Source organism: Bombina bombina, chromosome 3, assembly GCF_027579735.1.
Source record: "Bombina bombina isolate aBomBom1 chromosome 3, aBomBom1.pri, whole genome shotgun sequence".
Lineage (NCBI taxonomy): Eukaryota > Metazoa > Chordata > Amphibia > Anura > Bombinatoridae > Bombina > Bombina bombina.
The window spans coordinates 467,108,821-467,123,769 of NC_069501.1; the positions used below are offsets into that span (position 1 = coordinate 467,108,821).

The 14,949-nt window shown below is 41.4% G+C and overlaps 1 protein-coding gene across 1 annotated transcript in view; it reads left to right on the forward strand.

The window, feature by feature from the left end:
• USP49 (ubiquitin specific peptidase 49) overlaps positions 1-14,949 on the forward strand; it is a 227,162-nt gene that overhangs the window by 75,589 nt on the left and 136,624 nt on the right. Inside the window, exon 3 of the mRNA XM_053705336.1 lies at positions 3,577-4,903. Within this exon, the coding sequence (XP_053561311.1) occupies positions 3,605-4,903 (1,299 nt within the window). The 5' untranslated portion in view covers positions 3,577-3,604. The remainder of the gene's footprint in view (positions 1-3,576; positions 4,904-14,949) is intronic.

Below are 14,949 nucleotides of genomic sequence, written 5' to 3' on the forward strand. Positions count from 1 at the left end.
TGTACGACACTCTCTGACGTGGTGGACAGATCACCATCGTTTAGTTCAGGGGGCTTCTTTTGTTCTTCCGACCTGGACTGTAATTTCAACAGATTCAAGTCTTACAGGTTGGGGAGCTGTGTGGGGGTCTCTGACGGCACAAGGGGTTTGGGAATCTCAGGAGGTGAGATTACCGATCAATATTTTGGAACTCCGTGCAATTTTCAGAGCTCTTCAGTCTTGACCTCTTCTAAAGAGAGAATCGTTCATTTGTTTTCAGACAGACAATGTCACAACTGTGGCATACATCAATCATCAAGGAGGGACTCACAGTCCTCTGGCTATGAAAGAAGTATCTCGAATTCTGGTTTGGGCGGAATCCAGCTCCTGTCTAGTTTCTGCGGTTCATATCCCAGGTATAGACAATTGGGAAGCGGATTATCTCAGTCGCCAAACGTTGCATCCGGTCGAATGGTCTCTTCACCCAGAGGTATTTCTTCAGATTGTTCAAATGTGGGGACTTCCAGAAATAGATCTGATGGCCTCTCATCTAAACAAGAAACTTCCCAGGTATCTGTCCAGATCCAGGGATCCTCAAGCGGAAGCAGTGGATGCATTGTCACTTCCTTGGAAGTATCATCCTGCCTATATCTTTCCGCCTCTAGTTCTTCTTCCAAGAGTGATCTCCAAGATTCTGAAGGAATGCTCGTTTGTTCTGCTGGTAGCTCCGGCATGGCCTCACAGGTTTTGGTATGCGGATCTTGTCCGGATGGCCTCTTGCCAACCGTGGACTCTTCCGTTAAGACTAGACCTTCTGTCGCAAGGTCCTTTTTTCCATCAGGATCTCAAATCCTTAAATTTAAAGGTATGGAGATTGAACTCTTGATTCTTAGTCAAAGAGGTTTCTCTGACTCTGTGATTAATACTATGTTACAGGCTCGTAAATCTGTATCTAGGGAGATATATTATAGAGTCTGGAAGACTTATATTTCTTGGTGTCTTTCTCATCATTTTTCCTGGCATTCTTTTAGAATTCCAAGAATTTTGCAGTTTCTTCAGGATGGTTTGGATAAAGGTTTGTCTGCAAGTTCCTTGAAAGGACAAATCTCTGCTCTTTCTGTTCTTTTTCACAGAAAGATTGCTAATCTTCCTGATATTCATTGTTTTGTACAAGCTTTGGTTCGTATAAAACCTGTCATTAAGTCAATTTCTCCTCCTTGGAGTTTGAATTTGGTTCTGGGGGCTCTTAAAGCTCCTCCGTTTGAACCTATGCATTCATTGGACATTAAATTACTTTCTTGGAAAGTTTTGTTTCTTTTGGCCATCTCTTCTGCCAGAAGAGTTTCTGAATTATCTGCTCTTTCTTGTGAGTCTCCTTTTCTGATTTTTCACCAGGATAAGGCGGTGTTGCAAACTTCTTTTAAATTTTTACCTAAGGTTGTGAATTCCAACAACATTAGTAGAGAAATTGTGGTTCCTTCATTATGTCCTAATCCTAAGAATTCTAAGGAGAAATCATTGCATTCTTTGGATGTAGTTAGAGCTTTGAAATATTATGTTGAAGCTACTAAGAATTTCCGAAAGACTTCTAGTCTATTTGTTATCTTTTCCGGTTCTAGGAAAGGCCAGAAGGCCTCTGCCATTGCTTTGGCATCTTGGTTGAAATCTTTAATTCATCATGCTTATGTCGAGTCGGGTAAAACTCCGCCTCAAAGGATTACAGCTCATTCTACTAGGTCAGTTTCTACTTCCTGGGCATTTAGGAATGAAGCTTCGGTTGATCAGATTTGCAAAGCAGCAACTTGGTCTTCTTTGCATACTTTTACTAAATTCTACCATTTTGATGTGTTTTCTTCTTCTGAAGCTGTTTTTGGTAGAAAAGTACTTCAGGCAGCTGTTTCAGTTTGAATCTTCTGCTTATCATTTCAGTTTTTTTAATTATAAAATTTAAACTTTATTTTGGGTGTGGATTATTTTTCAGCGGAATTGGCTGTCTTTATTTTATCCCTCCCTCTCTAGTGACTCTTGCGTGGAAAGATCCACATCTTGGGTAGTCATTATCCCATACGTCACTAGCTCATGGACTCTTGCTAATTACATGAAAGAAAACATAATTTATGTAAGAACTTACCTGATAAATTCATTTCTTTCATATTAGCAAGAGTCCATGAGACCCACCCTTTTTGAGGTGGTTATGATTTTTTTGTATAAAGCACAATTATTCCAATTCCTTATTTTTTATGCTTTCGCACTTTTTTCTTATCACCCCACTTCTTGGCTATTCGTTATACTGATTTGTGGGTGTGGTGAGGGGTGTATTTGTAGGCATTTTGAGGTTTGGGAAACTTTGCCCCTCCTGGTAGGAATGTATATCCCATACGTCACTAGCTCATGGACTCTTGCTAATATGAAAGAAATGAATTTATCAGGTAAGTTCTTACATAAATTATGTTATATATATATATATATATATATATATATATATATATATATATATATATATATATATATATATATATATATATATATAAAATTTGATTTTAAATCACTAGTTGGTAACCCTTGATTTAAATCATGGTTTCTACATAAAAGGTTTAATTCAGGTAATTTTTCCAGTTATATTGGAAAATGACTGATTTTAGTTATATACCATTGGAAATACGTAGATAATTATGAAATTATTAGGAGGTGAACTAGCTCCAGTTTAATAGGTTAATCATTAATATTTGATCAGCTTTTCAGCTGTACTTTATTGAAAGGAGAAACCTAATCATTACCTAGTAATGGTAAATACTAGCGTTTTTGAAACGCTAGGATTTACCAGTGCTATAAATCATAAAGTATAAAAAACCTTCATGCTGAATGTTCCTTTATTTGCCAGTGGTTTATGCTGAGCTGAGATGACATTTCCATTATGCCGGATGGCTAGCTGCTGATTGGTGGCCGCACATATATGCCTCTTGTCACTGGCTTACCCATTGTGCTTAGCTAGCTCCCAGTATTGCATTGCTGCTTCAACAAAGGATACCAATAGAATGAATAAATTTGATAATAGAAGACAGTTGTTTAAAATTGTATCTGAAACACATTGTGATTCATGACTCCATTTTATTTCTCAATTTATATGTTTATTTTAGAACATACAAAAAAGAGAGACCATAGAACCTTATTCTAATATAAATAAAACATTAAACTTTTAATAAACCAAAATAAAAAGCACACAGAAGACGAAAAAATAACAAGAGGTCATACAGAAAAGTTATATGCAGAGAGTTACCGGACTGTTTTAAAGATCACCATTAATTACCACCTGAGACGTATACTGACCACTTTACCCTGTTCATCTATATTATTATTTTAGAACATGTTTGCTGTGAAGAAGAGGTATTTTATTTCAGAAGACACAAATTCAAAGTTTGTAAAACTGCAAAGCCAAGAATATGTGGTATAAAAATTTCCAAAATAAAAAGTTTTTGTTTGGGATAACATTGCTAAAAAAATTGCTTTCCCTTTGTTTTACATTTATTTGTGTGAGATTTGGCCGCTGTATAAGGTGTTTTTTTTTTTGTTTGTTTTTTAATCTGTAATATTTTATAGATCGTCTTCTGAGAACTTCCTTTGAATCATGGATCGATGTAAGCATGTAGGACGCCTGCGCCTGGCCCAGGATCATTCCATACTGAATCCACAGAAATGGCGCTGTGTTGATTGTGACACACGAGAGTCCATATGGGCATGCCTAAAATGCTCTCATGTAGCATGTGGACGATACATTGAAGAGCATGCCTTGCGCCACTTTCAAGAGAGTAGTCACCCACTAGTTATGGAGGTACATGAACTCTATGTGTTTTGCTATCTGTGCCAGGACTATGTATTAAATGACAATGCGGAGGGTGACTTAAAATTATTAAGGAGTACCCTTTCTGCAGTACGAAATCAGAGGCAGGAAGCATCCAACCGCAGGAGTTTGAGGTCACAAACTATAGTAAATGAGGGTAGTGGCCCAACGATGCTTACTGCTCTGCGGCACCGTCGACAAGCCCTTCTGGCCAAAGCTCTGCGACTTTGGTTTGAAAAGAGCTCAAGAGGGCAGGTGAAAAAGGAGGAGAGAAAACAGAGACTTGAACTAGAAAGGAGAAAAGAAGAGACTAGGCTAAGGAGACAGGAAATGAAACGACGACTTTTGGAAGAGCTGGCAAACACACCTCCTAGAAAAAGTGCCCGTTTATTATCCCATGCACACAGGGATAGCCTGATCCCACGTAAGTTCAGGGACATGACGTCCAGCAGTGCTACGTCTCAGCGGGAAGCTCGCCGAAGATTTAATCAGCTGTACTCAATCAAGCCCAAGGTGACCCCAGGGGTGACTGGCCTCCGCAACCTTGGAAACACCTGTTATATGAACTCCATTCTGCAAGTTTTGAGCCACTTGCAAAAGTTCAGGGAGTGCTTCCTCACTTTGGACACTAGTGAAAAAGAAGAACTACTGGCAAAAACCGGTACCAACGGCAATCTCCTTGTGGGTGACAGGGTTGTTGGTAGCCTTCCACAAGGGGGACTGGGTCTATATGGGAAATCATCTATTGGTAAACTGGAACTGATACAACCAAAGGAACCCAGCACAAAGCATTTGTCCCTTTGCCATGAGTTGCACACCCTGTTCCGTGTGATGTGGTCAGGGAAATGGGCGCTGGTTTCGCCCTTTGCCATGCTACATTCTGTTTGGAGCCTGATCCCAGCCTTCAGGGGCTATGATCAGCAAGATGCCCAGGAATTTCTTTGTGAGCTGTTGGATAAGGTGCAACAGGAGCTAGAATCTGAGGGAAGCAAGCACAGGATTCTTATTCCCATATCACAAAGGAAGCTCACCAAACAAGTCCTGAAGGTGGTAAATACCATCTTTCATGGGCAACTGCTTAGCCAGGTGAGATATCAACTCTACTATATTTTAAATGAAACTGCTGTTTAAATGATATTTATCTAATAAATAATATGGGTCCAAAAGTCTGAGTCCACTTCCACAATCTGAGTAATATACAGTATTAAAAATAAATAATAATTTCCACTAATAAAAGTAAATAGTTTACTAGTACATACTGAAAATATAAAATCACAATATTTACTATGTCCACCATTTGACCTAATGACTACTTTGTAAAGTTCTGCACATGGAATAAATGCCAGACGAAGATCTAATCAACAATTTTCCAGCACTCCTTAAGAGTATCCAGGGTAATATCTAGAAATCCCATAGTGTGTTTTACCATATCCCTTCTTAACTTTGCATATTTTGGGACATTTAAAGGGACACTGTACCCAAATATTTTCGTGATTCAGATAGAGCATGAAATTTTAAGCAACTTTCTAATTTACTCCTATTATCAAATTTTCTTCATTCTCTTGGTATCTTTATTTGAAATGTACAAATGTAAGTTTAGATGCCGGCCCATTTTTGGTGAACAACCTGGGTTGTCCTTGCTGATTGGTGGATAATTTCATCCACCAATAAAAAAGTGCTGTCCAGAGTACTGAAACCAAAAAAGCTTAGATGCCTTCTTTTTCAAATAAAGATAGCAAGAGAATGAAGAAAAATTGATAACAGGAGCAAATTAGAAAGTTGCTTAAAATTGCATGCTCTTTCTGAATTACAAAAGAAAAAAATTGGGTTCAGTGTCCCTTTAAGATCTGGTGATTGAGCAGGAAAGCCAATTAGCACTTATTGCTCTTTCTTGAAATTCCGATACACATGGTACAGCTTTGATGCATGTTTAGGATTGTTGTCCTGCTGGAAAATGAATCCTCTTCCACACAATTTGAAGCCAGAAAGGAGGGCATGCCTCTGAGTGGTGCTTATCTTTGGTCAAAGTGTAGTTGATCTTGTGCAAATCATCAACTACAGAATAGGCAAATGCTTTCCATGTTTGACTATTTCCTGTACCATATTTAATTATAGGTTTTAGACATATGCTGCTGTATCCCCACATGAACTGCAATAGCAACCACAAATTTCAAATTTGATTAATCGGTAAACAGAATGTTTTTCCGGTCTTCCATTGTAAAACATTTTTGTATAGTTTGGCCCATGCTTAAAGTTGTTTAGATGGTACTGTGCTTTTGCTTACTAAGGTAGGATGTTCCTGGCCTCTCAAAGTCTTGAATTGTGGATTTAGATGCTATTTTATTCCTTAAAGGGACATAAAACCCAAACATTTTCTTTCATGATTCAGATAGGACATACAATTTGGAACTACTTTCCAATTTACTTCTATTATCAATTTTCCCCATTTTCTTGTTATCCTTTGTTGAAAAGCAAGAAGGTAAGTTCATGAGTGCACGTGTCTGCAGCACTATATAGCAGCAGTTTTGCTACAGTGTTCATTAACAAGAGCACTAGATGGCAGCACTATTTCCTGTCATGTAGTACTCCGGATGTGTACTCTATCTAGATATCATTAACAAAGAATATCATGAGAACGACACATATTTGATAATAGAAGTCAATTGTAACATTTGTAAAAATTGTATTCTCTATCATGAGGGAAAAAAATTTGGGTTTCATGACCCTGTAAAAGTTTTTTTTGCAGCACTCAGTAATAAGACTCCTTGAATTACTTCACTTATCCTAATTGACATCTTATTTTAACTGATCTTCTTCAAAGGTCAGAACAGGAGAACTAGCAAGACCATACTAATAGAATTAATATCAGGCATTAATTGTTGAAATACAAATTCAACTTATGTGTACTAAGATGTTTGAAAACAATATATAGTGTCACAACAATTTTGAAAATGTATACGCAAATGGTGTGTGAAGTGGATATTTATGTTCAGTCTATTTGATATTGCCATTTATATAGAGAAAAGTACTTTCTTTTTCAAAGGGAAGAGTCCACAGCCGCATTCATTACTTTTGGGAATTCAGAACTTGGCCACCAGGAGGAGGCAAAGACACCCCAGCCAAAGGCTTAAATACCTCCCCCACTTCCCTCATCCCCCAGTCATTCTTTGCCTTTCGTCACAGGAGGTTTGCAGAGAAGTGTCAGAAGTTCGAGATAGTCTCTTATGGAGGGTGGGACTGGAGTTTTAAGTAATCCTATCAGCCTCTCAGTGAGAGCCTGGATGAAAGTTAGAGTCCGGAGATGCAGGGAGAGTTTTCCTGCGAACCCATCCCAACTTATATTAACAGTTACATGGTAATCAGCGTTGACGAATTTCGCTGCCTACCTTTCTTCACTCAAGTCCATGAAGGGCCATATTCATGTTCCACGGCATAAATTCTGGTAAGATCGTTTCATTTTATTTCGATATGTGAATGTAATGTTAATGAAACAAGGTAGGGTCCCAGTGGGACTCCTTATTATATTAATAGGTAATCGTGGGCTAATATCTCCTGAGGGGGGTTATTGAACAGGGGGGACCTTTTAATCATGTTTGTTATATGGTTCTATCTGCAAATGTGTAGCTATACTTAGGCTCATGGCCTTTACGAAACATAAAGGCCTTCTTTTAATGATGCGGCCTCTCAAGATTGTGCACCCTTTTTGTGACTGGCACGGTGCACCTCGGGACGGGTGCGGTTACGTTGTTTTTCACTTCCGTATGCTGACTGTGTGCGACCAAGAGAGTCTAGCTCGTGGGTTGTCTGGTTCACAGGAGGTGGTGAGTGCCCCAGCCATTGGGGGTGTCAAAGTGTGCCAGTCAGTTTGTTCTTTTGGTAATCCCAATATTATAGAGGATTCTGATATACGCGACACGGATGCCTCTGGTACGGAGCATGCGTCTTGTGATGAATATGAAATGGCGCGGGTAATTAATGCCCATCAGTTATGTTCCGGGTGCCGCTCTAGAGTACTCTCTTCTGAATCTGGGAGCTTAGAGTGCGTTGAACCATCCGCCTCCGAGGTTTCCATGACCCCTGAGGCGCGTGCCCAAGACCCTTTCCCGGCTACACACGCAGGTGTCCCTATGGCCTTCACTCCTCCGGAGAATGGCTTGTTTCCGCCGGAGGTTACGGCACGGTTCTGCATGACCATTTCTACTAGGGTTGCACCGATACCACTTTCTCTTGTTAAGTGTAGTCAGTCCACGGGTCATCCATTACTTATGGAATATAACTCTTCCTAACAGAAAGCTGCAAGAGGATCACCCAAGCAGAGCTGCTATATAGCTCCTCCCCTCACATGTCATATTCAGTCATTCTCTTGCAGCCTAACTAAAGATAGGTCGCTGTGAGAGGTCTGTGGTGTTTTTTAACTTAGTTTATTTCTTCAATCAAAAGTTTGTTATTTTAAATGGCACCGGAGTGTGCTGTTTGTTCTCAGGCAGCATTAGAAGAAGAATCTGCCTGCGTTTTCTATGATCTTAGCAGACGTAACTAAGATCCACTGGCTGTTCTCATCTGAGGAGTGAGGTAACTTCAGAAAAGGGGAATAGCATGCAGGGCCCCCCTGCAAATGAGGTATGTGCAGTAAATTATTTTTCTGAGGAATGGAATTGACTGAGAAAATACTGCTGATACCAATGTAACGTAAGTTCAGCCTTAAATGCAGTGATAGCGACTGGTATTAGGCTGATGAGTGTGTGTACACTGAATGTATTTCTCCAACATAGGTGTGTCCGGTCCACGGCGTCATCCTTACTTGTGGGATATTCTCTTCCCCAACAGGAAATGGCAAAGAGCCCAGCAAAGCTGGTCACATGATCCCTCCTAGGCTCCGCCTACCCCAGTCATTCTCTTTGCCGTTGTACAGGCAACATCTCCACGGAGATGGCTTAGAGTTTTTTAGTGTTTAACTGTAGTTTTTATTATTCAATCAAGAGTTTGTTATTTTGAAATAGTGCTGGTATGTACTATTTACTCAGAAACAGAAAAGAGATGAAGATTTCTGTTTGTATGAGGAAAATGATTTTAGCAACCGTCACTAAAATCCATGGCTGTTCCACACAGGACTGTTGAGAGCAATTAACTTCAGTTGGGGGAACAGTGAGCAGTCTCTTGCTGCTTGAGGTATGACACATTCTAACAAGACGATGTAATGCTGGAAGCTGTCATTTTCCCTCTGGGATCCGGTAAGCCATGTTTATTACGATTGTAAATAAGGGCTTCAAAAAGGGCTTATTAAGACTGTAGACTTTTTTTGGGCTAAATCGATTGATTATTAACACATATTTAGCCTTGAGGAATCATTTTATCTGGGTATTTTGATATAATAATATCGGCAGGCACTGTTTTAGACACCTTATTCTTTAGGGGCTTTCCCAAAGCATAGGCAGAGCCTCATTTTCGCGCCGGTGTTGCGCACTTGTTTTTGAGAGGCATGGCATGCAGTCGCATGTGAGAGGAGCTCTGATACTTAGAAAAGACTTTCTGAAGGCGTCATTTGGTATCGTATTCCCCTTGGGGCTTGGTTGGGTCTCAGCAAAGCAGATACCAGGGACTGTAAAGGGGTTAAAGTTCAAAACGGCTCCGGTTCCGTTATTTTAAGGGTTAAAGCTTCCAAATTTGGGGTGCAATACTTTTAAGGCTTTAAGACACTGTGGTGAAAATTTGGTTAATTTTGAACAATTCCTTCATGTTTTTTCGCATTTGCAGTAATAAAGTGTGTTCAGTTTAAAATTTAAAGTGACAGTAACGGTTTTATTTTAAAACGTTTTTTGTACTTGTTATCAAGTTTATGCCTGTTTAACATGTCTGAACTACCAGATAGACTGTGTTCTGAATGTGGGGAAGCCAGAATTCCTATTCATTTAAATAAATGTGATTTATGTGACAATGACAATGATGCCCAAGATGATTCCTCAAGTGAGGGGAGTAAGCATGGTACTGCATCATTCCCTCCTTCGTCTACACGAGTCTTGCCCACTCAGGAGGCCCCTAGTACATCTAGCGCGCCAATACTCCTTACTATGCAACAATTAACGGCTGTAATGGATAATTCTGTCAAAAACATTTTAGCCAAAATGAACACTTATCAGCGTAAGCGCGACTGCTCTGTTTTAGATACTGAAGAGCATGACGACGCTGATATTAATATTTCTGAAGGGCCCCTAACTCAGTCTGATGGGGCCAGGGAGGTTTTGTCTGAGGGAGAAATTACTGATTCAGGGAACATTTCTCAACAAGCTGAACCTGATGTGATTGCATTTAAATTTAAGTTGGAACATCTCCGCATTCTGCTTAAGGAGGTATTATCCACTCTGGATGATTGTGACAAGTTGGTCATCCCAGAGAAACTATGTAAAATGGACAAGTTCCTAGAGGTGCCGGGGCTCCCAGAAGTTTTTCCTATACCCAAGCGGGTGGCGGACATTGTTAATAAAGAATGGGAAAGGCCCGGTATTCCTTTCGTCCCTCCCCCCATATTTAAAAAATTGTTTCCTATGGTCGACCCCAGAAAGGACTTATGGCAGACAGTCCCCAAGGTCGAGGGAGCGGTTTCCACTTTAAACAAACGCACCACTATACCCATAGAGGATAGTTGTGCTTTCAAAGATCCTATGGATAAAAAATTAGAAGGTTTGCTTAAAAAGATGTTTGTTCAGCAGGGTTACCTTCTACAACCAATTTCATGCATTGTCCCTGTCGCTACAGCCGCATGTTTCTGGTTCGATGAGCTGATAAAGGCGGTCGACAGTGATTCTCCTCCTTATGAGGAGATTATGGACAGAATCAATGCTCTCAAATTGGCTAATTCTTTCACCCTAGACGCCACTTTGCAATTGGCTAGGTTAGCGGCTAAGAATTCTGGGTTTGCTATTGTGGCGCGCAGAGCGCTTTGGTTGAAATCTTGGTCGGCTGATGCGTCTTCCAAGAACAAGCTACTTAACATTCCTTTCAAGGGGAAAACGCTGTTTGGCCCTGACTTGAAAGAGATTATCTCGGATATCACTGGTAAGGGCCACGCCCTTCCTCAGGATCGGCCTTTCAAGGCAAAAAATAAACCTAATTTTCGTCCCTTTCGTAGAAACGGACCAGCCCAAAGTGCTACGTCCTCTAAGCAATAGGGTAATACTCCTCAAGCCAAGCCAGCTTGGAGACCAATGCAAGGCTGGAACAAGGGAAAGCAGGCCAAGAAACCTGCCACTGCTACCAAGACAGCATGAAATGTTGGCCCCCGATCCGGGACCGGATCTGGTGGGGGGCAGACTCTCTTCGCTCAGGCTTGGGCAAGAGATGTTCTGGATCCTTGGGCGCTAGAAATAGTCTCCCAAGGTTATCTTCTGGAATTCAAGGGACTTCCCCCAAGGGGGAGGTTCCACAGGTCTCAGTTGTCTTCAGACCACATAAAAAGACAGGCATTCTTACATTGTGTAGAAGACCTGTTAAAAATGGGAGTGATTCATCCCGTTCCATTAAGAGAACAAGGGATGGGGTTCTACTCCAATCTGTTTATAGTTCCCAAAAAAGAGGGAACGTTCAGACCAATCTTAGATCTCAAGATCTTAAACAAGTTTCTCAAGGTTCCATCGTTCAAGATGGAAACCATTCGAACTATTCTTCCTTCCATCCAGGAAGGTCAATTCATGACCACGGTGGATTTAAAGGATGCGTATCTACATATTCCTATCCACAGGAACATCATCGGTTCCTGAGGTTCGCATTCCTGGACAAACATTACCAGTTCGTGGCGCTTCCTTTCGGATTAGCCACTGCTCCAAGGATTTTCACAAAGGTACTAGGGTCCCTTCTAGCTGTGCTAAGACCAAGGGGCATTGCTGTAGTACCTTACTTGGACGACATTCTGATTCAAGCGTCGTCCCTTCCTCAAGCAAAGGCTCACACGGACATTGTCCTGGCCTTTCTCAGATCTCACGGATGGAAAGTGAGCGTGGAAAAGAGTTCTCTATCTCCGTCAACAAGGGTTCCCTTCTTGGGAACAATAATAGACTCCTTAGAAATGAGGATTTTTCTGACAGAGGCCAGAAAAACAAAACTTCTAGACTCTTGTCGGATACTTCATTCCGTTCCTCTTCCTTCCATAGCTCAGTGCATGGAAGTGATCGGGTTGATGGTAGCGGCAATGGACATAGTTCCTTTTGCACGCATTCATCTAAGACCATTACAACTGTGCATGCTCAGTCAGTGGAATGGGGACTATACAGACTTGTCTCCGAAGATACAAGTAAATCAGAGGACCAGAGACTCACTCCGTTGGTGGCTGTCCCTGGACAACCTGTCACGAGGGATGACATTCCGCAGACCAGAGTGGGTCATTGTCACGACCGACGCCAGTCTGATGGGCTGGGGCGCGGTCTGGGGATCCCTGAAAGCTCAGGGTCTTTGGTCTCGGGAAGAATCTCTTCTACCGATAAATATTCTGGAACTGAGAGCGATATTCAATGCTCTCAAGGCTTGGCCTCAGCTAGCGAGGGCCAAGTTCATACGGTTTCAATCAGACAACATGACAACTGTTGCGTACATCAACCATCAGGGGGGAACAAGGAGTTCCCTGGCGATGGAAGAAGTGACCAAAATCATTCTATGGGCGGAGTCTCACTCCTGCCACCTGTCTGCTATCCACATCCCAGGAGTGGAAAATTGGGAAGCGGATTTTCTGAGTCGTCAGACATTGCATCCGGGGGAGTGGGAACTCCATCCGGAAATCTTTGCCCAAGTCACTCAGCTGTGGGGCATTCCAGACATGGATCTGATGGCCTCTCGTCAGAACTTCAAAGTTCCTTGCTACGGGTCCAGATCCAGGGATCCCAAGGCGGCTCTAGTGGATGCACTAGTAGCACCTTGGACCTTCAAACTAGCTTATGTGTTCCCGCCGTTTCCTCTCATCCCCAGGCTGGTAGCCAGGATCAATCAGGAGAGGGCGTCGGTGATCTTGATAGCTCCTGCGTGGCCACGCAGGACTTGGTATGCAGATCTGGTGAATATGTCATCGGCTCCTCCTTGGAAGCTACCTTTGAGACGAGACCTTCTTGTTCAGGGTCCGTTCGAACATCCGAATCTGGTTTCACTCCAGCTGACTGCTTGGAGATTGAACGCTTGATCTTATCGAAGCGAGGATTCTCAGATTCTGTTATCGATACTCTTGTTCAGGCCAGAAAGCCTGTAACTAGAAAGATTTACCACAAAATTTGGAAAAAATATATCTGTTGGTGTGAATCTAAAGGATTCCCTTGGGACAAGGTTAAGATTCCTAGGATTCTATCCTTCCTTCAAGATGGATTGGAAAAAGGATTATCTGCAAGTTCCCTGAAGGGACAGATTTCTGCCTTGTCTGTGTTACTTCACAAAAAGCTGGCCGCTGTGCCAGATGTTCAAGCCTTTGTTCAGGCTCTGGTTAGAATTAAGCCTGTTTACAAACCTTTGACTCCTCCTTGGAGTCTCAATTTAGTTCTTTCAGTTCTTCAGGGGGTTCCGTTTGAACCCTTGCATTCCGTTGATATTAAGTTATTATCTTGGAAAGTTTTGTTTTTAGTTGCAATTTCTTCTGCTAGAAGAGTTTCAGAATTATCTGCTCTGCAGTGTTCTCCTCCTTATCTGGTGTTCCATGCAGATAAGGTGGTTTTACGTACTAAACCTGGTTTTCTTCCAAAAGTTGTTTCTAACAAAAACATTAACCAGGAGATTATCGTACCTTCTCTGTGTCCGAAACCAGTTTCAAAGAAGGAACGTTTGTTGCACAATTTGGATGTTGTTCGCGCTCTAAAATTCTATTTAGATGCTACAAAGGATTTTAGACAAACATCTTCCTTGTTTGTTGTTTATTCCGGTAAAAGGAGAGGTCAAAAAGCAACTTCTACCTCTCTCTCTTTTTGGATTAAAAGCATCATCAGATTGGCTTACGAGACTGCCGGACGGCAGCCTCCCGAAAGAATCACAGCTCATTCCACTAGGGCTGTGGCTTCCACATGGGCCTTCAAGAACGAGGCTTCTGTTGATCAGATATGTAGGGCAGCGACTTGGTCTTCACTGCACACTTTTACCAAATTTTACAAGTTTGATACTTTTGCTTCTTCTGAGGCTATTTTTGGGAGAAAGGTTTTGCAAGCCGTGGTGCCTTCCATTTAGGTGACCTGATTTGCTCCCTCCCTTCATCCGTGTCCTAAAGCTTTGGTATTGGTTCCCACAAGTAAGGATGACGCCGTGGACCGGACACACCTATGTTGGAGAAAACAGAATTTATGTTTACCTGATAAATTACTTTCTCCAACGGTGTGTCCGGTCCACGGCCCGCCCTGGTTTTTTTAATCAGGTCTGATAATTTATTTTCTTTAACTACAGTCACCACGGTACCATATGGTTTCTCCTATGCAAATATTCCTCCTTAACGTCGGTCGAATGACTGGGGTAGGCGGAGCCTAGGAGGGATCATGTGACCAGCTTTGCTGGGCTCTTTGCCATTTCCTGTTGGGGAAGAGAATATCCCACAAGTAAGGATGACGCCGTGGACCGGACACACCGTTGGAGAAAGTAATTTATCAGGTAAACATAAATTCTGTTTTTAGCGCTTTTTTGCGCAGTAAAAATTCAGTCACAATCTGTCTACTTCATCCTCCATGATCCAGATCGTCTCTAGAGAGCTCAGGGGTCTTCAAAATTCATTTTGAGGGAGGTAATCAGTCACAGCAGACCTGTGACAGTGTGTTTTGACTGTGATAAAAACGTTAATTATTAAATTGTTATCCGTTTTTGGGTATTAAGGGGTTAATCATCCATTTGCTGGTGGGTGCAATCCTTTGCTAACTTAATACATTTACTGTGAAAAATTGGTTGCTATAACTATTTTGGTTCATTGTTATTTCAACTGTGACAGCTTTTTGTGCTTCTTAAAGGCACAGTAGCGTTTTTTATATTGCTTGTAAATTTATTTAGAAAAGTATTTCCAAGCTTGCTAGTCTCATTGCTAGTCTGTTTAAACATGTCTGACACAGATGAATCTCTTTGTTCACTATGTTTAAAGGCCAATGTGGAGCCCAATAGAAATTTGTGTACTAATTGCATTGATGTTACTTTAA